The 22,242-nt window shown below is 41.4% G+C and overlaps 1 protein-coding gene across 3 annotated transcripts in view; it reads left to right on the forward strand.

Moving 5' to 3' along the window:
* The window catches only part of LPAR3 (lysophosphatidic acid receptor 3), a 57,850-nt gene that overhangs the window by 14,119 nt on the left and 21,489 nt on the right, over positions 1-22,242 (forward strand). For all 3 annotated transcript variants that reach the window (XM_029618655.1, XM_029618654.1, XM_029618653.1), the window contains exon 3: positions 4,094-4,850. In XM_029618655.1, the coding sequence (XP_029474515.1) occupies positions 4,115-4,850 (736 nt within the window). In that variant the 5' untranslated portion in view covers positions 4,094-4,114. The remainder of the gene's footprint in view (positions 1-4,093; positions 4,851-22,242) is intronic.

Genomic DNA, 22,242 nt, shown 5'->3' on the forward strand with positions numbered 1-22,242 from the left:
CAATTTGAAAAGTAGCAAGATTGCAGACTGCTTTAAAAGTAAGGCTCTGTTTTATAGGGGGAACGATGAGGACCAGGAAGGGGGGGGGGGGTGTTTCCTTTTAATATTCTGTTTAACAAATTTTTCCAGTAACATATACTTCACGAACACAGAGGACAAGACCTCTCATGTTAACTGATACAGCCTGAGAAAAGCTGACGAAGATTCTTCAGGAAAAGAGCTATCAGAGGACTGTCATTTCCATCTCCTTTTTCTCCAGATTGAGCCTGGCAAGCCTCATATTTTGAAAAACGTTTTGCCTAGTAACTTTTTCAGTGCCCGAGCACAACTGTGAGCCAGTGAGTGGAGGTATGGTTGCAAGAGCTGAAGCTTTGATGGCCATCTTTGTTTCTCTGGTCTTCTTTAACTGTATATGGGATTCTGATCCACCCATGACGGTGACACATTGAGAACATACAAAAATCCGTACTTACCTGAAATCTTGATGCATGCTTTGGAGAGCATGACGTCGTTACATTATCAGTGATTTTGAAAGAAAGTTTAACACATGGATGTAATTGCACGTTAGCATTCAGAGCGCCACAAGTTCCATCTTCGGGGACAGGGCGTTCGTTGGAAAAAAACGACGCCCTGGGCAAGGGTATCTTTCAGTGCACCCTTTCTCTTTCGGGCTTGAATGTTTGCAGACTGAGGCAAAAGGTCAGTGTAGCACCCCCCCCCCTCCCGGCTTGATGCTCCAAGTGGTCACCCTGCCTTTCCACCTCTTACGACAAGTCTTATTCAGGGATCTCATTTCATGCCTAGCCGAAAGGAAGAAATGCTTCATGCTGTAAGGAGCTGCACAAACCAAGAGAGCAGTTCAAGAAAAAGCAGTATTCTAGCAGACATCTGAAGGTTCTTTGCATAGTTAAGGAGAAATGGGGAAACAAACGCTCACAGGGAGAACTCTGTAGTACATTCCTTGGTTAGAGTATAAGAATGGAATAAAAATTTAAGATTCCAATATTTAGCTCCCCAAAAACCAGAAGAGTGGATTTATGCTTGCAGTTAATACTTAGGAGGGATTTCTGTTTCCAATCTTCAAAACACCTCTATAGGGCTTTTCATGTCATATTAGAAGTGGGATAGAAAATAGTATACCATGTAGTTTGTTTCAACAAAACAGGTTTGTGTTTGTTTTTTTTAATTCGTTTTATTTTGTATTGTTAACAAATTTGACAAGGAAATATAGTAGACATGTAAACTATATCACAAAATGAAAGGATATTCCCAGGGCAATAAGCTAAGGTCATCATATTTGATATGCTATCTGCACATTTTATTTTTAAATTTTGAAATACAACACAGTTTGTAATTATACATAATACATGTAGTATCTTGTATACAAATACAGAAAGGTTTCCCCTCTTCCTGCTCATTCCCTACCAGTCCTCGCTGACCCCCCCATAGCTTTTAGGTTTTGCTAGATTTTTATTAATTTAGATCTTTGTTGAAAAGGTTTTATCTATAACGCAATGATTACCCATTTTTTTCTACTAAACATTACTCTCTAGTTCATTATATCCTGTTTGGTACTTTTATATCATATTTTCCCATGTACTGTTTTGATCTTACAAGATGGTATTTTCCATACATATTATCTCCTTTTAAAACAGCAAATAACTTGAGCTGTGGAAATATAAGAATGCATTACTTCTTATAGCCAACCTAAAAACTGTCAATTTTGAAACCTTTTTGCAAAGCCCATCCAGTGCCATACAGCGTAAAGATAGAAAAATAGGAGCTTTAGGAATATTAGCAAATCTTCATAGTCTACTTCCGTATTTGATTTGTTCTCTTGCACTGGGACAATATCCTGGCCCTGCTTCCAGATTAGAACAGCACAAAGTTTGCACGCTGCTGGAGAGTAGGCTGATATTTGTGGGGGTTTTGTTTTTTGTTTTAATTTGTGTTTATTTTTTTTTAATGTGCTTGTACTTTAAAGTACTGACACGAGATCAAAAGTGGAGGAGTATATGGTGGTTTGTGACTAAAATTTAACATTGCTCTGTACCCCCCCCCCCCCTCCATCTAGCTGAGTCACCCAGCCAGTTCTTTCCTGCCCATGCCCCTCAGAACTTAGAATCGGATAAAAGAAAGCCCTTTATTAAAACGCCCGACTCTGGCCGAGTTTCGCTCTTTTGCACAGAGCTGCCTCAGGGGCAATTCATTCAAGCAGGACTTGGAAAGGTCAATGTAGAAAATATCGTATTGATTGTCAGCGCGGATGATTTCACTCCAAAGCAATTAGACTTTCACTTATTCGCGTAGCGATGCTGTGTAATGTCAGCAATGGAATTGAATGCATTCGATATATATTAAATCCACATAACGAGCAGTCTTACAGCTGATTGACTGCTCGTTATGTGGATTTAATATATATCGAATGCATTCAGTTCCATTGCTGACATTACACAGCATCGCTACGCGAATAAGTGAAAGTCTAATTGCTTTGGAGTGAAATCATCCGCGCTGACAATCAATACGATATTTTCTACATTGACCTTTCCAAGTCCTGCTTGAATGAATTGCCCCTGAGGCAGCTCTGTGCAAAAGAGCGAAACTCGGCCAGAGTCGGGCGTTTTAATAAAGGGCTTTCTTTTATCCGATTCTCATTGTCGTCACTGCTACACAGCTCACTGGATCGGTTACAGATTTGTTTTTTGGGTCCCTCAGAACTTAGAGAAATCTACAAATAATTTTAGGATCCACAATAATTCTTATCACCAGCATAATTAGTTCTTCCTTCCGCATTGTGGTGTGAGAATTCCTGTGAGTGGAGCAGAAGGAAGAGGAAGGTTTTAAGGAATATTGTAAATGTATTGAGCCAAAGCAAGGAAAAGGAGCAGGGCAGTCCAGATTAAAAACAAAAAAAATACATTTTAAAACAAATATTCAAAGGAAAATAATAAGGAAAATAATCTTGCAACCTATTCAGCTGTATGTCCTGGAGGCACTGCTGCTTTAAATGAAACCTTTTTCGTTCAGGGTCTGGCTTTTTTTCCCCGCACATGGCATGCAGTCTTATTAAAACCCAAACCAAAATTCTAGCAATATTTCTGCTCTGTTGTGTGCTTAATCACAGGATAAAGTTGAAAACTAATGTTTTTCAGGCCGTTGCAATACCAACGCGTCAAAAACATGCATCCAAACTGGACACTTTTTTTTTTTTTTTTTTTTAATGCCCGCACAATCACCTCTCCTGGGCACTTGATGCAATAGGCAAATGAACCGCAGCGTTAAAAAGGATGTGCTAGAGAAAAATTGTGCATCCCTAACGTGTTCATGACATCGGGCGCCCAGGAGAAGTGGCTAGAGTACGGGTTAGGAAAATGGATGCTCGTAAATTGAGCGTCTGTTTTTCTAACCTGACCACCAGCAAGACTTTTTTTTTTTTTCATGTTGCTGCTTTCTGTGGTTCCTCCGACTTAATTTTACCATAATATTAAGTCAGAGGAACCTCAGAAAAACAGAATATTCTGCTTTTCTATAAATGGGGCTGGTCGACTTAACGCCAGCTCTGGGGCTGATGTAAATTTTTGAGGGTAAAAATGTGCGCATTAGGCGCACCTTTTTTTTTTTTACATAAGGGGGTGCTAACTAATAGTGTCATTAACATGGCATTTACATGTGATGAGCGCTATTAGCTATGCACATCTTGGACATGCTAATCCCCTTATTGCATAAGGGGTTACGGACGTGTGTCCAAAGCACGTGTCCAACCTCTGGTTAACCTGTGTGCTAGCCTGAGCGCACAGTATTGCATCGGCCTGTTAGCTTTCAGTTTTAGTTTATACCTGTTTATGAGAATAAAGCATTTATGCCTTTCAAATTGCCATGATTTCAGCGTGTGCAGTAGCTTGCAGTGTATCTGGCTTTTCGAAAAAAAAAAAAAAAAGAGCGATTTCTAGAAATATTGTTGCTTTCTATTTCTACGTGGTATAGTTAAGTAAAGATTCCACTGATTTTCATAATAATGGGGGGGGGGAGGAGTTATTTTTAAATTTGGTTCTGATATGTGAATTTTACCCAGTAGCTTTCTTTCTCCTCCTAGGATGTCAGGCCCTGATCCATAATGAACGTGTGTCACTATGATAAGCGCATGGACTTTTTCTACAATCAGAGCAATACCCAGACCGAAGACGACTGGTCAGGAGCAAAACTCATCGTTGTCCTCTGTTTTGGAGCTTTCTTCTGCCTGTTCATTTTTATCTCCAATGCACTGGTCATAGCAGCAGTGGTCAGAAACAAACGCTTTCATTTTCCCTTCTACTACCTGCTGGCCAACTTAGCTGCTGCAGACTTTTTTGCTGGCATTGCCTATGTATTTCTGATGTTCCATACCGGTCCTGTGTCGAAGACACTGACAGTTCACAGATGGTTCTTGCGCCAAGGACTTCTGGACACGAGCATGTCGGCTTCCTTGGCTAACTTGCTTGTGATCGCTGTTGAGCGGCACATGTCAGTAGTCCGGATGAGAATTCACAGCAACCTTACGAAAAGAAGGGTGACGTGCTTAATTTTACTTATCTGGGCAATTGCCATTTTTATGGGTGCTGTACCTACTTTGGGTTGGAACTGCATTTGCAACATCACAACCTGCTCCTCTCTGGCTCCCATATACAGCAGAAGCTACCTAACCTTCTGGACAGTTTTAAACCTCGTTGTGTTCTTCATCATGGTGGTGGTTTACTTAAGAATATACACATACGTCAAGAGGAAAACCACTGTTTTGTCTCCACACACTAGTGGATCGATCAGCCGTAGGCGAACACCTATGAAACTGATGAAGACGGTCATGACGGTTTTAGGTAAGAGAACGGGAAATTGCCTTTAAAGTAAACCTTGAGATGTGTAGTTACTAAGCCACGCTCTTTCTCTATTTCCCTTTTTCTGCTCAGGAAATAAGCAAATGAGCTCATTGTAAAGATAACTTTTGACCACAGAGACTTCAAGTTTGTATAAAAATACAGAGATTAGTTTACAAATGCACTGAAGGACTTAACTTTAGCTAGACTTTTCTGAAAAGTGCGCAAGTGCACGTAAGTTAGAAGCACAGGAATCTTGAATGCAAAGCACTATTGACTGCAACAGCAACCTTGTTTCATTTGGTGAGGTTCAGATCTGTGAAGATTTGGATAATACTGCATGCATGAAACTATGTTAAAGTGATTTCTCTCCATGTTAGGAGCACAGGCAATGAGCAGTATTTTAATGAATGGTGCTTCACTTATGATTAGGTGTAGTGAAAATCACAGTCATTTATCAATTTGTCAACTCCCCAGTACTCATCTGATCACTTTGGAAATAACCTAACATAAGATTGAAAAAGGAAAAAGATGAATACCAGCCCTCAGAAGGAAATATCTTCATTAGGAATATAATTTGTGTTCTTCAAAATCTCTTTTGTATATGTGTGAAAAACTCATCCTTTTATGAGGGGTGAAGAAATCCTGGGCACCTTGCACTTGGATGACTAAAATGTAATTACTACCACCTGCAAGACACAGCCCTCTGCAGCCTGGCTGCATTAAGGAAGGCGCACTGCGTGCTCAGAGTCTCTGGGTGAAGAGATTGGAGCAACATGGCCAAATCATCGCTTTGAGACCAATATTCCATTTGGCAGGATAAGTTATCCCAGACATTCAGAAGGTTAATCATCCAGCTAAATATCCCCATTTACCTGGCTACCTTTCACTGCATAACTTTAAACCTGACTGGCTAACTTTTGAATATTGCCGGTTAGTTTTAAAGTTATCTAACCTTGTGTGACTCGATAACTTTAGCCTTATCTGGCAATATTCAAAAAGCCTGAGAGACAGTGGCTGCTGGAATTGCAGCTGTGGCCCAGTGTGAGCCCTGTCGAGCTGAGAGATGTGATTGGGGGGGGGGGGGGGGGGGGGATGGAAGAGAGAGGGAGGGGAGAGGAGAAGAAAAGAGGGAGGAAGAGATTTTGAAGGGAAAGGGGAAGAGGCTGGAAGAGAGAAATAAGAAAAAGCAATTCTTCTCTCCCCAAGAAAAGTGACCAAAAATATTCCAAAACAAAACAGAAAGTAAAATATCAGTAGTAATAGCATAAAATCATTTTATCCTGGCTCTTAAAAATGTTGGCTAGTGCCTGGTTTTCTTAAATTTTTCCACTCCTATTACTGTGGTGTGTATACAACTTCAGCTTTAAGTAAACTGTTTAATCTGCTTCCTATATGTAATTGCCTAAGAAAGCACTTCATTCATGATACACAACCACCTTTTCTGAGTGCCTGCAAATGTCATTGTTCATCTGATGCAAGTTAAAGTTAATACATTTATATACACAGTGGTTATTTCTCGTGAATATATATTTTTGCAGCACACTCATCTTTTTTTCCAGGTCTCTGTGCTTGTTCTGTGGATTTTGACACATTGAAAGCAACTTTTTCCTAAAGCCAGATTCTTATGGCAGGTTACAGTACACAGATACTGCCCTTGTGGCTCCAGACTTAAGGATTTCCTTACAACAAAATCTGCTCAAAGTTATTTGACTGACCCAGACACAGCATGGATACTATTCTTCCTTATTAACTCATTTTTTTTCATCTGCTTTTCATGTATTCTTTATAAAGTAGATAACCTGCATGAGGCATTGTTTTTTATGTCCATTTGTTTGTGATATCCTTCCCCTTACACAAAAAGCCCTACAGATATGGGTGAAAGTTGGTAGGTACCGTGCAGAGACTTCACTAACTATGGGCACTCGGGGTTTGTTCCCTGAATCTCAAACCGCTGTTCTGTTTACTTCTCTAGCCCCTCCTCTCCAGGCAGCCTGCAGGGAACAGGAAGAGTGTGATTGGAAAAAGAGCAAAGCAATTGTTTTCTGCATTGTCTATTCCAGATTCACTATTTCCACTCGATGGGACTGAAACAGACACTGCAGACAGCCTGTACAGAGAAAATAGGAGGGGAGGGACTGGACAAGGCAGAAGAACAATTATTTTCTGTTCTCCCGTGTCCACTTTAAGCCCTACACAGTCCCTTTGTTTTACAAGAGGGGGAGGGGTTGGACCAGACTGACATAACCACAGCCGGTGATTCTGGGGGGAACAGGAAGGAGGCATCCTAGAGCACAATCAGGGAGCTATAAAGTGATTGATTTGGGGGGCAATAAGAGGGGGATGAGGTGAGGAGAGGATGAATGTTTCAGGTGGTGGTGTGAGGGATGAGGTGAGGAGGTGGTGAATGTTGGGGAACTGGAGGAAGCATGAGGAAGGGTAAATGCTGGAGAGGAGCACAAGAAGGGGAGGTGAATGCAGTTTCCTCATCCATCTCCTGAAATCAGCAATGCAAACTTGGGCTATCTGAGATGGTGAGAGAGAGTTTGAGTGGTAATGGGTGTGAGAGAGCTGGAAGGGGAGGATCTGTGTGAAAGAGTGTCAGTGATAAAGTTAGGACAAAGGAGGTGATGGTTTGCATGAGGGAACTAGAGTTGGGAAGGGAGAGGGAGGATGACAGAACTAGAGGTAATAAAGAGGGGTGTGGTAATAGGAGATGCTGGTAGCATGGGAAAGAGAACCAGAGGTGTGATGGGCACAGAGAGGGTAAGAGAGAGACAGAGGTAGTGGTTGGGGGAGGAAGAAGGATTTGTGAGAGGGGGATAATGAGATAGCATGTATGGGAATGACCAAGAGACAATATGAGAGTGAAGAGGAGATTATGCAATGGGATGACTGGGCTGAATCATAGTGAGGATCATGGGAGAAAAATTAGGGGATAATTAGTGGTACATGAATCAGAGCAGGGATGATAGGGTGAGGGAGACAAACTGGAGGGATGGGAGAATGTAAGAAGAGGTGAGTGGCATAAAATGTTTGAGGGGGCTGAGGAAGACAGTGTAGGGATGACTTGGTGTTGAGAGATTGGGAGACAAGGAAGCCAGATAGGAAACAATGGGAGGAAAAAAACAGTGAGGGAGATAGAGAGTGAGGGGAGAATTGAGGGTTGTGAAGTGCTGGGATAAGAACTGGAGTCAGTGAGATTTGGATAGAAGAGGCATCAGGGAGAAGGAGAGATGAGATCCAAGTGTTAGAGAATACAGTGAAGTGAAGCTGATTAAAGAGAGAGATTTAGAGAAGAGAGAAACGAAAGATAAATGTCAGGGATGGGAGGAAGTCAGGAGAGAGAAGAAAAGTAACATGGAAAGGAGAGCCTGGAAAAGGAGTTTGGAGAAGATAGGCCAGAGAATATCAAGACCAATGCAGGGTTCAAATCCTATTGCCACTTCTTGGGACCTTGGGCAAGTCAGTTCATCCTCCATTACTTTAGGTACAAATTTAAGGCCTCATTCACTAAGCATTTTTCCCATAGATACAGATTAGTGAATCAGGCCCTTAGATTGTGAGCCCTCTGGGCATTGGGAAATACCTACAGTACTTGAATATAATCTGCTTTGAACTGCCTGAAAGGCAGAATATATAAAATGAAATAAATAAATAATAAATACATGTGCTCGCTCATAGGCTTGAAAGTTTATGTATATCCATTCTTTAGATGTAAATAATAGCTGTTATGTGACATATGCAGTTTCAAAAGCTCATGTATAATATTTTTAGATGATTCATAGACTGATCTAGTAAATGATTTCAGAATCTGCCAAGAATCCCCTCACTGGAATGTAATTTTAAGAGTTAAGTTACATAGAAACATAGAAATGACGGCAGAAGAAGACCAATCGGTCCATCCAGTCTGCCCAGCAAGCTTCACACTTCTTTTTTTTTCATACTTATCTGTTTCTCTTGGCTCTTAGTAACCCTTTCTATTTCCCTTTCACCCCCACTATTAATGTAAAGAGCAGTGATGGAGCTGCTTCCAAGTGAAATATTAAGTTTGATTAGTTGGGTAAGCGGCAGCATAGCTCTCTGCCGTTGAAGCAGAGAGCAATGCTGGATATGCGTGAAGTATTAGTTTTTCTTCTCCCCTGCCTTTGAAGCAGGGAGCTATGCTGGATATGCCTTGAAAGTCACATTAACTATCATCAAATATTGAAAAGCCTAATAATTGGTAATACCTATAGCCCATAAACCCATCCCTGTTTTGTTTTTTTGTTTGTTTTTTTCTTTTTTTTAATTGGGAGATGGCAGCCCTCCATCCTTCCGCTCCGTGAAGGTGGAACACCAACCACTGGCCACTGGCATCCCGCTCCGTGAATGCCTCTGTGGCTACTGCCGCTCCGTGCAGTGTTTTGCTGCCTACTCTTTATACGCGTCCTCTATATACAATTTATCTTTTGCTATATGGAGAGAGGTGGTGGAGGGTTAAATAATTTAGTGAAAATGAGTACCTCACCAAGTGGAACAGAGCAAGTAACAGCGCCTTAATAAAAAAAAACCCAAAAAACTGGCAGCATATCACTGATCATGTAAGCATCAATCAGTGTGTTTCCTCTTATCCCTTCCAGTGTGGTTGGTGCTGATTCTTAAAATTGTCGCTGTAATGCCAGCAGGATCTCAGTAACACAAGTGTTCTATGTTTTACAGGATCATTCTTTGGGGGGGGGGGGAGAAACATGATCATGATTGTTGAATTTAATTATCAGAATGTCATTGGCAGACAGTATGGACCCATAATCTAGCATTGCCTCTGGTGCTTTGTTAAAATCAGTCAGACCCTACCTGGCAAGTGTTTCCAACCAGCGGTTACGTTTGTGCAGAAATACGCGCTGAAGTCATGGTGCAGTCCCAGCCCTGCCCCTTTTCATAAACATTTTTATGCACATACCACGAGATACATGCGTGGCTACGGGCCTTTTAAAACTCGTGCAGCACATGCGGGTCCAAGTCATGTGCATATCTCCCGGTTTTGCCACTCGCAAGCCTTTGAAAATCTGTTTTCACTTTATGGGGGATTTGCCTTGTGGTGACTTGTTACTAGTGTGGACCCTTGGACTGGGGTAAGATTAGCTCAACCTGTGGGAAGGAACCAGCAGGTTCTCAATGCCAGCAGGCGGACCCTTCAGCCACCTGAGGATTTTCTCCTTGTGCTTGTATGCAGTGCCTGCAATAACATACCTCAGCACTGTCAGATAAGGGTCTCAAATCTGGGTTTCCTACATCGCAAGAACCACAACAAGGGCTGAAATAATCTCAGGTCCCTATCACTACCCAGACTCAGGAGAGAGATGCCTCCACTGCAGTTGCTTGGGCATTAGGAGGGATGGTTGCACTGCTGCTGTGGGCCAAAATGATGCCAAAGCCTGTGGCTGTCCTCTGTTGCTGGTTCACGTAAACAGAGTTGTGGTGGGAGAGTGGTTGGAGAAAGAAAGAAAAGCTGTGGAGGTGAGGTGAGGTGGCCACCTTGAAAAAGCACAATGAGTGGAGGGAGTGAAGAAGAGGGAAAGAAGTTGGTGTAATGAAAAAGTAATTAAAAAAGAAAAATAGAAAAACCACATAAAAACAAGCAAAATATGGAATAGCAAAATAAGCACAATAAAAACAAACAAGACAAATGCATAAAAATGAAAGAAAACCTTTTGGCTGGCACCAAAGTTACCCCGTTAGTTACCATTTACAAAACTTTATAACTAATCTAGAACTAGTTTGTGAAACAAATGCAGCTGTGTATTTCCCATATGTCATCCAGCAGGGTAACAAGTACACAGCAGTGGTTTATGCACAATTTTATATTAATGAAGTTTGTGTTTTTCCTTTGTCATTAATTTTGCTTTGGAAACAGCTATTTATTAAGAGTTATACGAATCTCATTTTTTATTTTGGCCATTACTTTACAGCTCAGGCCCCAGCTTGAAAAGCTGCAGTGTTTTCATGCCTTACTTCACATAGTTAATTCAGCAGGGAGTGACTTGTAAAACAAATCCCTGCCCATCTTGACCATATTTCGACCAACGTTTGACTGGCAGGGATTTGAAGGCCCTGTGACTCTGATGTTATCTATCACTGCACTGGCTGGTGCAAATGCAGCAAAAAATGCAGGAGAAAGTTGAATGCTGTATGTGCACAGAGTTGCTGCCTCCTCTCACCATCATCATATCTGCTGCTGGGCTGGAGAGCTCCTGCCTCTGCCGCTTCCTGCCATCATCTGCTGACCCAAAGTCTATGGCTGTTAAGGAGGAGGGGAAGGCCTGGACTGAGTGAGGCTTTTCTGCTGGTCGGGTGGCAGAGAGATGTAGGAAATGGGGGAAGTGAAGGTGGTCAGCAAGATTCTGGAATGGGGAAAAGATAGGGACCTGGAAGAAGGGAATAGAGACCAGGAGGGGGAGAGAACTGTGGTGCTTGGGTGGTTTATTTGGTCCCCTCCAACCATAAAGGCATTTCACTGCCCTTAATGGTAGAGGAAAGTTAACAAAACTGACTTGCATAAAGAGCAGATATTCAGTAAGTAGTCAAACATTTACTGCTGAGAGCTGGGAGATAACTAGCACAGTGTAGATCAGTGTCTCCCAACCCTCTCCCGGAGGCACACCTAACCAGCCAGGTTTTCAGGACAGCCACAATGAAAATGCATGAGAGAGATTTGCATACACCGGGTCTCTAATATCTGCAAATTTATCTCATGCATATTCATTGTGGCTATCCTGAAAACCTGGCTGGTTAGGTCGGTGTGCCTCCGGGAGAGGGTTGGGAAACCCTGGTGTAGATGAGAACAGCCAGGCAGATTGGGTAGGACAATTGGTTGTTTTTTATCTGTGGTCGTGTACTCTGTTACATTACTATGAACTCACTTTGACCAATCATATTGGGAGAGGATGCCGCAGTTTGTCCTGCTTGCATTTTGTTCTATTTTGTACAAAATGTTTATTGTAGAAGATGGATCATTCCAAATAAGTGTCCTGTACCCTTTCATTGCAATGAAAAAGGGAGAAATGAGAAGTGGATATCATTCTTATTGACTTCCTTGGCGTTCATGTAGAGCCTGGTTGTCTCTACCCTGATGGAAAGTGTGAATTGCTGCAATAATACGTATTTTCCTTTCTTCTTTCAGGCTTTCACAGTCCAGTTGATTTTGAGTTAAAATATATATATTTTTTTCTTTTTACAATATATACTGTTATTGAGTTGATAGTTTCAACAAACATGGTTGCTGCTTTTTGTCAATCTGATTTCATTCTTGAGGATATACTAGTGTTTGAAAGCTTTTAACTATTCAACCACTCCCTCCATTCTGGGAAAAAATGTTCCCATTCGTTTAGCCGACTGTTGATTCTTCCTCCGTTAGAAGAAGCCTACTTCAGCGATGCATCTCGGGGTTAGCTCTCATGTTTTCTCTGGCATCCTTGCAGCAGAAGGTACAGGCCGATCTCGCTCCAGATGCAGGCTGTTGCAAGTGGCTTGACTTCATTTAGTGGTGGTAGTTGCAAACTTGATGATAAAGAGTCACCCTTCACAGTATTTTTTCACGTTTTTGTTTTATTTTTATTTCATCTTTGTTTTAATGCTAACTAGTGTCATATATGATTTTTGTTTCTAAAAATAAATACTAATAGGCACCAGTACTCTGCAGCTGTTTTCATATACATTTAATGCCATTTAGCAACTACAGGGTCCAGCACAAAGTGCTTTTCTAGCTACAAGCACACAGACAAATGTGCTAAATTCTAGGAGTGTCCAGTTTCGGTCCACAAGAGCCCCAAACAGTCTGGCTTTTACAATATCCATGATGATGATGATGCATACAAATACATCTTGCGCACAATCTCCATTGCATGCAAACATATCTCATGCATATTTATGATGGAGACTGGTTTGTGGATCTTGAGGATCAGTTAAGCCACCCATTGTGCTAGAGGAGTCATCTAGCTAACATAGGCATGAAGGGCACAGAGTGTGTGTGCAGGAAAAAAAAAAGCTAATGACAGAGGAAGACAAAAAAAAATTTGAGAAGAGCAGATTTATTTGGAGTAGAGCAAAGAATCATTCTAAAAAAGCAGCAAGAAGAAAGGAGTAAAATTTGCCTTCAGGCTGAAGCTGTCTTAGTTTGGTCAGCAGGTATAGGAGTAGCCATGTTGGCAACATTTTATTGGATTGTTTAGATATAAACTTGTTCTCTATGAAAAGATGGGCAAGTGACATTTGGTAGAAAATAAATGAATGTAAGTATCACTGCCAACCAACAGGGAAAACATTTTTTTTTCACACAAAATGTTGTGCAGCGCTTTAATAACTGTATTGGTTTGGGGAAAAACATGAGCTTGTGAGACCACATGCTCTGCTGTATTGGTGGCCAATACATCTACAGGAAGAACCTACAGTATGTAGTCTTAAAAACTTGATATACAATATCATTTTTGGATAATTCTTACCTTGGTCCAATAAGGTATTGTGGCCGACAAATAATCCAACACTGACACAGAAACACATGGAAATTTAAAAAGGCAACATTTGAAAAAAAAAAAAAAACATGCAGGGAGTGTCATGCACTTTTTAATAATGGCACTGGCTAAAAATGTACAAACCTGGTTTTTGACTGAAGGTAGTGCAAGAATGTTATGTCTTGGCCTCTTCTACTGCTTTTTATCATTCTTGCCTTACAATCTGCAGAAGCACTGTCATGATTGAGCAAGCCTTGTAAACCTGTCTTCTGCGGCAAGGAAACATGGTTTTTTTTTTCTCCCTCTTAACTGTCTGGATAGTGTAGTTCAGGACAGAGTCAGTGACAGAACACAAAGCAAGTGAACAAGTAATATGTCAGATCATGCCTATTTTGCAGGGACAAAAGAATAAAAATTCTGTTTATATCCTTGTCAGGTGTGTTCTTTTTCATTCTGTGCAGTCAGTAGTGATGTATGTGTAAATTAATACATGAGCATTATAGTGCAATAGTTGATAGTGTTCCTAAGGGCTGCTAGAGAAGCATGGTGGGAAGTAAAATGGCTGCTGAGCTTGCTATGCATAATTATAGTGCTGTCTTTGATTATGAGTATAATGTATGTCGGAATACAGGATTGTCATTTCATCACAGCACTAAGTAGATAATGGTGCTTGTATTAGTTTGGAATCAAAGCTTTTACAATGGGAAGGAAGCTGCAGGTTTAGAGATCGTGATATGAAGCTTGAAGTGGGGTAGACTCAGGAATATGTCAGGAACTACTTTTTCATAGAAAGGGTGGTGGATTCCCAGAATACCTTCCTGGAAGAGGTGATGAGGACAAGAATGATAGCAGAATTCAAAAGGGTATGGGATAAACGAAAGATCCCTAATGACTGGAGGAACCCTAAACACCTCGCTGGGCAGATTGGATAGACCTTTTATGGTCTTTATCTGCTGGCATTTACTATGTTAAAGTGTGTTCCTTAAATTCTCTAGTGCTTATGTGAACTGCTGCTATGCTGATATGGGGTTTTTTTTTTCCATCCATTTGGAATATATGTAGAGTAGAAGTGTGAGATGGGAATAACAAAAAAAAAATAATTTGAGAGATGGCGTGCATGTTGTAGATATTCTAGCGGTTGGGTTATGGTGGTGGCGTGTTTATTGTAAAGCAAGCACTACAATCCCCATCAGGATAAGTAGTATTGGCCCTTTAAAAGTAATTTCCCTCCTTAAAAATGGGGAAATTTGCTAAAAATGTGTTTTTCCGTGTTAACTAATAGAATAAAAGTAGGGTGTCTGCAGCTAGCATTCCTGCTCCCACCCCAAGCATATACAAATGTTTCTGAAAGTGTTAAAATTCCTCCCATAGTAGTGATGGGTGCTGTGTGACTGACTGCACTCTAGGCATGGACTTTTATTAGCTATAGTATATTCATGTCTGAGGGCTGTTGAATGAGAATAAAAGGTAGAGAATTTTTTAGTGAATGAGTGTAGACTGCTTATATTTTTTCTTGAGTGTAGGGCATATGGGGAGGTAATTAAATCGTAATGATTCTATTTTTTTTTTAACTGGTGAACTATATTATCTTAGAATACTTCTCAATGGCATTACTAGTCTAGAAGTTTATTACTGAATTGGGATATGTCTTAGGGTCCAGAGGTTGTACCTTGTGAGATTTCCAGAGTTTGGGCAATAAAAAATTCTAATCTAGAGTCAATCTAGCCAGACCTTTTTGCTTCCTGTTCTCATCAGTACAAAATTGGACAATGCAATTTGTCAGGTCAGCATTTAAATGCATTGCACATTCGGTATGGAAGAACATTTCCATGTAGGTTAGTCTCCAAAATGTTACTAAACGCAACAGTTTAACTTGCATGAGTAATTATATGAATCTTCATCTCTTTTCCTTTGTAATGGCCATAATGTAAACCAAGCACAAGAAATATAAGCACAAATTTTGTCTTAATATGTATTCAGTGTCATTTCCTCATTTAGGGTCAAATGTACTGAGCAGTTTTCCCATAGACAAAAAATGGGGAAAACCATTCAGTAAATCGGACTTCTAGTGAAATCTCCTTTACCAGAAGGTTGATAGAACTAAAGTGGGTCACTGCTAACAAATTTCATTTGCTGTGCTTTTTTTCAAAATGATTTCTAACGTACAAGTTTGCTGAAAGACCATTGTTTCATAGTGTGGGTGTTCACCTCTGCATTTCCTGCTCCTTTAATTTCCCTCATGCTGTAACATGTTTGCAGTGCTTTTGCTGATCTTCAGTATTTCACCTGAGATTGTAATACGAACAAGCTGAAACCGGAGAAACCTCCCATTCAAAAGGGGAAAAACAATAGCACAGCAGTTAGACCACGGATTCAAAGAGTGTGTGTGTGCAGAACAGGACGAGTTTGACTGGAAGTAGGAACTTGTAGGAGGTTCTCAATAACTGCACTGTTTGCAAAAAAGCACTCTTGGATATATACAGATCAGAATTATAATATATTCTGAGGAAGCCACAGAAGAAGTTTGTCTTGTGCACTAATCTCTCGATTCTGCTTAACATCAGTCATTTTATGAAGTGTGGGAACATTTTTAAAATCAGGATCCAAAAAGGATCCCTTCCTTTCCATTTATTCTTAAAGAAGAATGAGGTGCTAAATTATCTCCTTCACCGAAAAAATAATGTAATTAACTATTTTTATGTGGAAGTTAATTTGTTTTATAACTAAACATAAATGTTAGGATTTGGTGCAGCACATGTATATAGTAAATTCATTCAAATTAGATTCTAACAGCTTAGCAAACATAGCAACTCGGAAATAGGTGGATGGCCTGGCTATACATGTCTGCTTGCATGGTAGTTCCCATAGAAGAGTTGTGTTGTGGTTGCTATTGGGAAACAGCATTGTGAATAAATGAGCCACAGTGAGTCAATGATACCCATCCCTCTGACTCATTTAAAAAACAAAACACAAAGCTCCCTGAAGAAGGCATCTCCCCTGGAAGTTAAAATACATGCATATTTGAAATAAAAACAGGTTTTCCCTTCATTTCCCTCTCCTGCCTTTCCCCACTTGTCCAGACTCACTTACAGCAAACCATGTCAATTCTGTTGACAAACCCGAAGTGACTTGTCCAAGGATGCACACAGTGGGGCCAATGTAATAAGATGTGCTGCAAAACCGATGCCTGGTGCTATATTAAATGAACTGCCACAATGCGGCAGTGGAAAGGCTGCGTTCCCCCCCCCCCCCCCCCCCCCCCGGGTCACATCCTTTCCCAATAATTGCATGCTCACGCAACTCTTTTTCGATAATAGTTTTAATGGTGGATAATAATGGCCGCAGCCCAACAATATAAATAACCATCAATAAATAACAATAGCAATAACATTAGCATAACTATTAAAACAGCATAACAATTAACAATTACTTTAACGTGACCAGCGAACACCCCCCGCTTCTACGTGCCAAGCATGAAAATCCGCTGAGGCATGCGCACACCCCCGGCCGTAGAAGCCGGGGAGCTGTCACTGACACCTGGCCGTTAAAGCCATAGCGTCGTTGCTGGTGACCCTACCGTGGAAGTCGGGTCGTTTGGTCTAAGCGCCTCAGCCTTCCCCTCTTCCTCCCTCTTGGCCGTTGAAGCGTCGAGGGATTTGCGCCGGATCTGTTAGGCCGCTTGCCTAGCCAGATCCGCCTGGTCGATCCTCCTAAAGCTGCGCCGGCGATGCCTGGGCGAAAAGGGAAGTCCGTCCGCCTGCTCTGGCTTCCCCTCTTCTACCAGCATCGCCCCGCCCACCTTACCTTCCCCGCCCCATTGTGCCCTACTTCCTTATGAAGTCGTGGGCTCTTTCTAAGAAGGCCGCGCTAGGGAAAAATTGTGCTTCCCTAGCGGTGAAAATGAATCGGGCACCCAGAAGAAATGGCTGTGTGCCCACAACTGCGTTGGGCATCTGCAGTGGCAACGTGCGCCAGTATGAGCGTCCATGTCTGATCCTTAGATGCAGACCAGCACCAGTGGCTGACCTGACCCAAAGCTCCCTCCCCACCCCCAAGGTCTAGCCCATTTCACCATTTCAGGTAGAGGACCCCCCCTGGGTCTGACCCAGACTGCTTGGCCCATAGGGGGAGGGGAGGTTTGGTCAGACCAGCCACATGAAGTTAAATTTCTCATGGTAGTAGGAGACGCACTAGGCAGTCTCTTGCTTAGTGCAAGGGTAATAGCTAATTAGGCTATTACCCTGAAATTTGCGTGCACCCGTGCTAAGCTTGCCACTGGTTTTTAGGGTGGGTTTGGGGTCCATTTTACATTCCAGGGCTACATTTGCAGTGGGGCAAAAAAAGGTGCTAAAATGTAAGTGAAAACCCCAAAATAGGTTCAGTGCCCCTTATTGCACTGGCCCAAGAATGAGAGCCAGAGAAAAAGTTCAACCTTCTGCCCTCTGATGTTCATGTAATTTAGCTCATTTAATTAACACTAAAACTCTTCTCAACTCCCTTGGTAAAATCATCTCCACCACATACTTGTATGTTTTTTTATGTGCAGATAGTGTAAATGACCAAAATGGGGCAATACAATCCAATGATTTTAAGTGGATATGAAACACCACCACAGCAAACTGTGGGCATATGCACCAATGGGGAGTAAAATCATCTGGTAGTGCATACTTTTATTTCTTTATTTATGTACCGCTTGTAAATCATGTTACTCAAGCATACGAAACTACCTTTTTTTTTTTATGCTGCCCACATTGAAACAGCTATTTAATGAGGTATGCACTTAGCTGCTGATGAGCAGAAAATAGCCATATTATAATGATGTGCTAAAGTGAGCACAGCCAGTGTAACATAGCAGTACCCTCCATATTACTAACAGGTTTTTTAGAAATTGCCATACTGGGTCAGACCAAGGGTCCATCAAGCCCCAGCATCCTGTTTTCATCAGTGGCCAATCCAGGCTGCAAGTACCCAAACACTAAGTAGATCCCATGCTACAGATGCTAGTATTAGCAGTGGCTATTCCCTAAGTAAACTTGATTAATAGCAGTTAATGGACTTCTCCTCCAAGAACTTATCCAAACGTTTTTTTAAACCCAGCTCGCACACAGGCCGATTCAGTAAAGTGCGCGGGAGAGCCGGCGCTCCGAGGCGAGCACCCGCTCTCCCAACACACGCCCAGGCACCTCTCCTGGGCATGCGATTCAGTATTCAAATGAGGGCCCGTGCTAATAAGGAGGCACTAGGGACACTAGCGCATCCCTAGCACCTCCTTATTGGCAGAAGCGGCGGCTGTCAGCGGGTTTGACAGCCGATGCTTAATTTTACTGGCGTCTGTGGTCAAACCCGCTGACAGCCACAGGTTGAGAAAATGGACGCCGGCAAAATTGAGCGTCCGTTTTCCAACCTACGGGCAGATTGTTTTTTTTTTTTGGGGGGGGGGGGGCCTCCGACTTAATATCGCTATGAAAAACTGCTTTTCTGTACACCCGCCCAGTGCTGGCTGAAATTATTTCTGAGAGTAAAATGTGTGGCTTGGCTGCACATTTTACTTTTTTTTTTTTTTAATTTATATTTTATACAGATTTTCAACAAATTCATTTACATTTGCAAAAAATCAAGAAATTAATCTTTAGTACTAGAAACAAAAATAGAAAATACTACTCAAAAATACATTTCAGTACATCAGATATATAGTCCCCAATAATGGGAGGTTATACAAAGAAAAGTAACCAAAATTACTTAAACCAATTAGTATAATTATACTACAAAACGAGACATTATTATTCTTTTCTTAAGTCATTTTACCTCAACCCTGTTCCTTATCAGTCAAGAATGTCTCAAGATGGGTGGGCTCTTGGAAAATAAATTTATTTTTCTGTAAGATAATTAGGCATTTACACGGGAATCTCAAGTAGAAGGTCGCCCCTAAGGCCAAAACCCTTGGCTTCAATATCAGAAATTGCTTTCGGCATAGCTGCGTACTGCGAGCTATGTCTGGAAAATTTTGGACCTTGTGTCTGCAATAAAGTAGATCTTTATTTCTAAAGAATTTTTGTAGAATCAAGCTCTTGTCCTGCTCTCTACAAAAAGAAACAATTAACGTTGCCTTAGTGGGAATATCGTTCACAGAGGCCTCTAAGAATGAGGTCAAATTTGGTGATTCCCGCTGTACTATGTCTAATTCTTCCACCCTTTCTTGAGATTGGCTGCACATTTTACTGTCTGTATTGAGCGAGACTAACTAATAGGCTCATCAGCATGCATTTGCATGTGATGCGTGCTATTAGTTTCGGGAAGGGGGGGTTGGCCATGAATTTTCCACGCGCTATTACCCCTTACTGTATAAGGGGTAATAATAGCGCGTCCAAAACATGTGTCCAAACGGGGGCTAACGGTCCGCTCGGCCTGAGCGCACCATACTGAATTGGCCTGTAACTGCACTAACCACATCCTCTGGCAACAAATTCTAGAGCTTAATTGTGTGTTGAGTGAAACAGAATTTTCTCTGATTAGTTTTAAATGTGCTACTTGCTAACTTCATGGGGTGCTCCCTAGTCATTCTATTATCTGAAAGAGTAAATAACCAATTCACATTTACCTGTTCTAGACCTCTCATGATTTTAAAGACCTCTATCATATGCCCTCTCAGCTGTCTCTTCTCCAAGCTGAACAGCCCTAACCTCTTTAGTCTTTCCTCATAGAGGAGCTGTTCCATCCCTTTTATCATTTTGGTCAACCTTCTCTGTACCTTCTCCATCGCAACTATATCTTTTTTGAGATGTGATGACCAGAATTGTACACAGTACTCCAGGTGTGGTCTCACCATGGAGCGATAGAGGTATTATGACATTTTCCGTTTTATTAACCATTCCCTTCCTAATAATTCCTAACATTCTGTTTGCTTTTTTTGACTGCTGCAGCACACTGAGCTGACAATTTCAATGTGTTATCCACTATGACGCCTGGATCTTTTTCCTGGGTGGTAGCTCCTAATATGGAACCTAACATCGTGTAACTACAGCATGGACATTTTTTTTTTTATATGCATCACCTTGCACTTGTCCATATTAAATTTCATCTGCCATTTGGATGCCAAATCTTCCAGTCTCGCAAGGTCCTCCTGCAGTTTATCACAATCCGCTTGTGATTTAACTACTCTGAAAAATTTTGTATCATCTGCATATTTGATTACCTCACTCGTTGTATTCCTTTCCAGATCATTTATAAATATATTGAAAAGCACCGGTCCAAGTACAGATACCTGAGGCACTAAGAAAATTGACCATTTAATCCTATTCTCTGTTTCCTGTCTTTTAACCAGTTTGTAATCCACGAAAGGACACCACCTCCTATCCCATGACTTTTTAGATTCCTTAGAAGCATCTCATGATGGACTTTGTCAAACGCCTTTGAATATCCAGATAAACTACTGGCTCACCTTTATCCACATATTTATTAACATGTTTAAAAAAAATGAAGCAGATTTGTGATGCAAGACTTCCCTTGGGTAAATCCATGCTGCCTTTATTCCATTAAACCATGTCTTTCTGATGCTCTGTGACTTTGGTCTTTATAATAGTTTCCAATATTTTTCCTGGCACTGAAGTCAGGCTCACTGGTCTATAGTTTCCAGGATTGCCCCTGGAGCCCTTTTTAAATATTGGGGGATACATTGGCTACCCTCCAGTCTTCAGGTACAATGGATGATTTTAATGATAGGTTACAAATTTTAACTAATAGATCTGAAATTTCATTTCTGAGTTCCTTCAGAACCCTGGAGTGCATACCATCCAGTCCAGGTGATTTGCTACTGTAGTTTGTCAATCTGGCCTACTACATCTTCCAGGTTCACAGTGATTTGGTTCAGTTCATCTGAATCATCACCCTTGAAAACCATCTCCGGAACCTTGTGTGCATACCGGGGTTTACGCACGTGGCCAGACCTGTTATAAAATGCACGCTGTGTATGCAAGGCCCAACTACAAGCATAAACCCAGGTTTTTACATGTGTAGGCCATTGAAAATGTGGTCTTTAGTCTCTTGTATGATCTTTATCCTGTTGGACTTTATACCCTCCCAGACATAAAGTGCTACTCTCCCACCAAGTTGATCCTCCCTATCATTTCGGTATAATTTGTTCCCTGATATAGCACTGTCCCATTGGTTATCCTCCTTCCACCAGGTCTCTGAGATGCCAATTATGTCTATTCATCATTCACTGCTATACACTCTAACTCTCCCATCTTACTTCTTAGACTTCTGGCATTGACATACAGACATTTCAAAGTGTGTTTTTTGTTTGTATTAAGAACCTTCTTTTCAGTTGATATGGATAATTTGGAATTCTTGAGCTCAGGTGATTCTTTACTTATAGGCACATGGGCTACTTTTGCTTTTATTGGAACCTCTGTTTGGATGCCCTAACTCTCCTGTTTCATTAGTATCCTTCAAAGATACTTTCCTCTGAACCATGCACTGCTGAGTGACTGATCGGCTTTCCCCCCTGTTCTAGTTTAAAACCTACTTACTCTATCTCCTTTTCTATGCACTAACCCTTCCAAGGTTAGCATGATTCCCCTCACCCCCACCCATCCCCAGAATACAGCCCCAGTGTGCAATTTGCAGTTCAAAATGTAAGGCAGCAAGACCACCATTTAGAAGTAGACTGGCAACCCATGAGGGCTCAGGTAGGCTGCCATTCTTCTGCTGCCTTGCTTTACCTTTGGATGGGGATGGATCTTTCTGTGATTGGGGGGGGGGAATAGTTGGTAGAAAGGACATTAGCATTTCCCTACGGGGAGAAAATAGTGCGGCAAACTGGTCTGTGTGCTAGTAGTTAACTGCACCACTGAAGAAAGTCCGTGGATGCATTGCTAAGGTAAATTTTAACACACCTTGGTAAATAT

The sequence above is a fragment of the Rhinatrema bivittatum genome, chromosome 10 (genome assembly GCF_901001135.1).
Source record: "Rhinatrema bivittatum chromosome 10, aRhiBiv1.1, whole genome shotgun sequence".
Taxonomy (NCBI): domain Eukaryota; kingdom Metazoa; phylum Chordata; class Amphibia; order Gymnophiona; family Rhinatrematidae; genus Rhinatrema; species Rhinatrema bivittatum.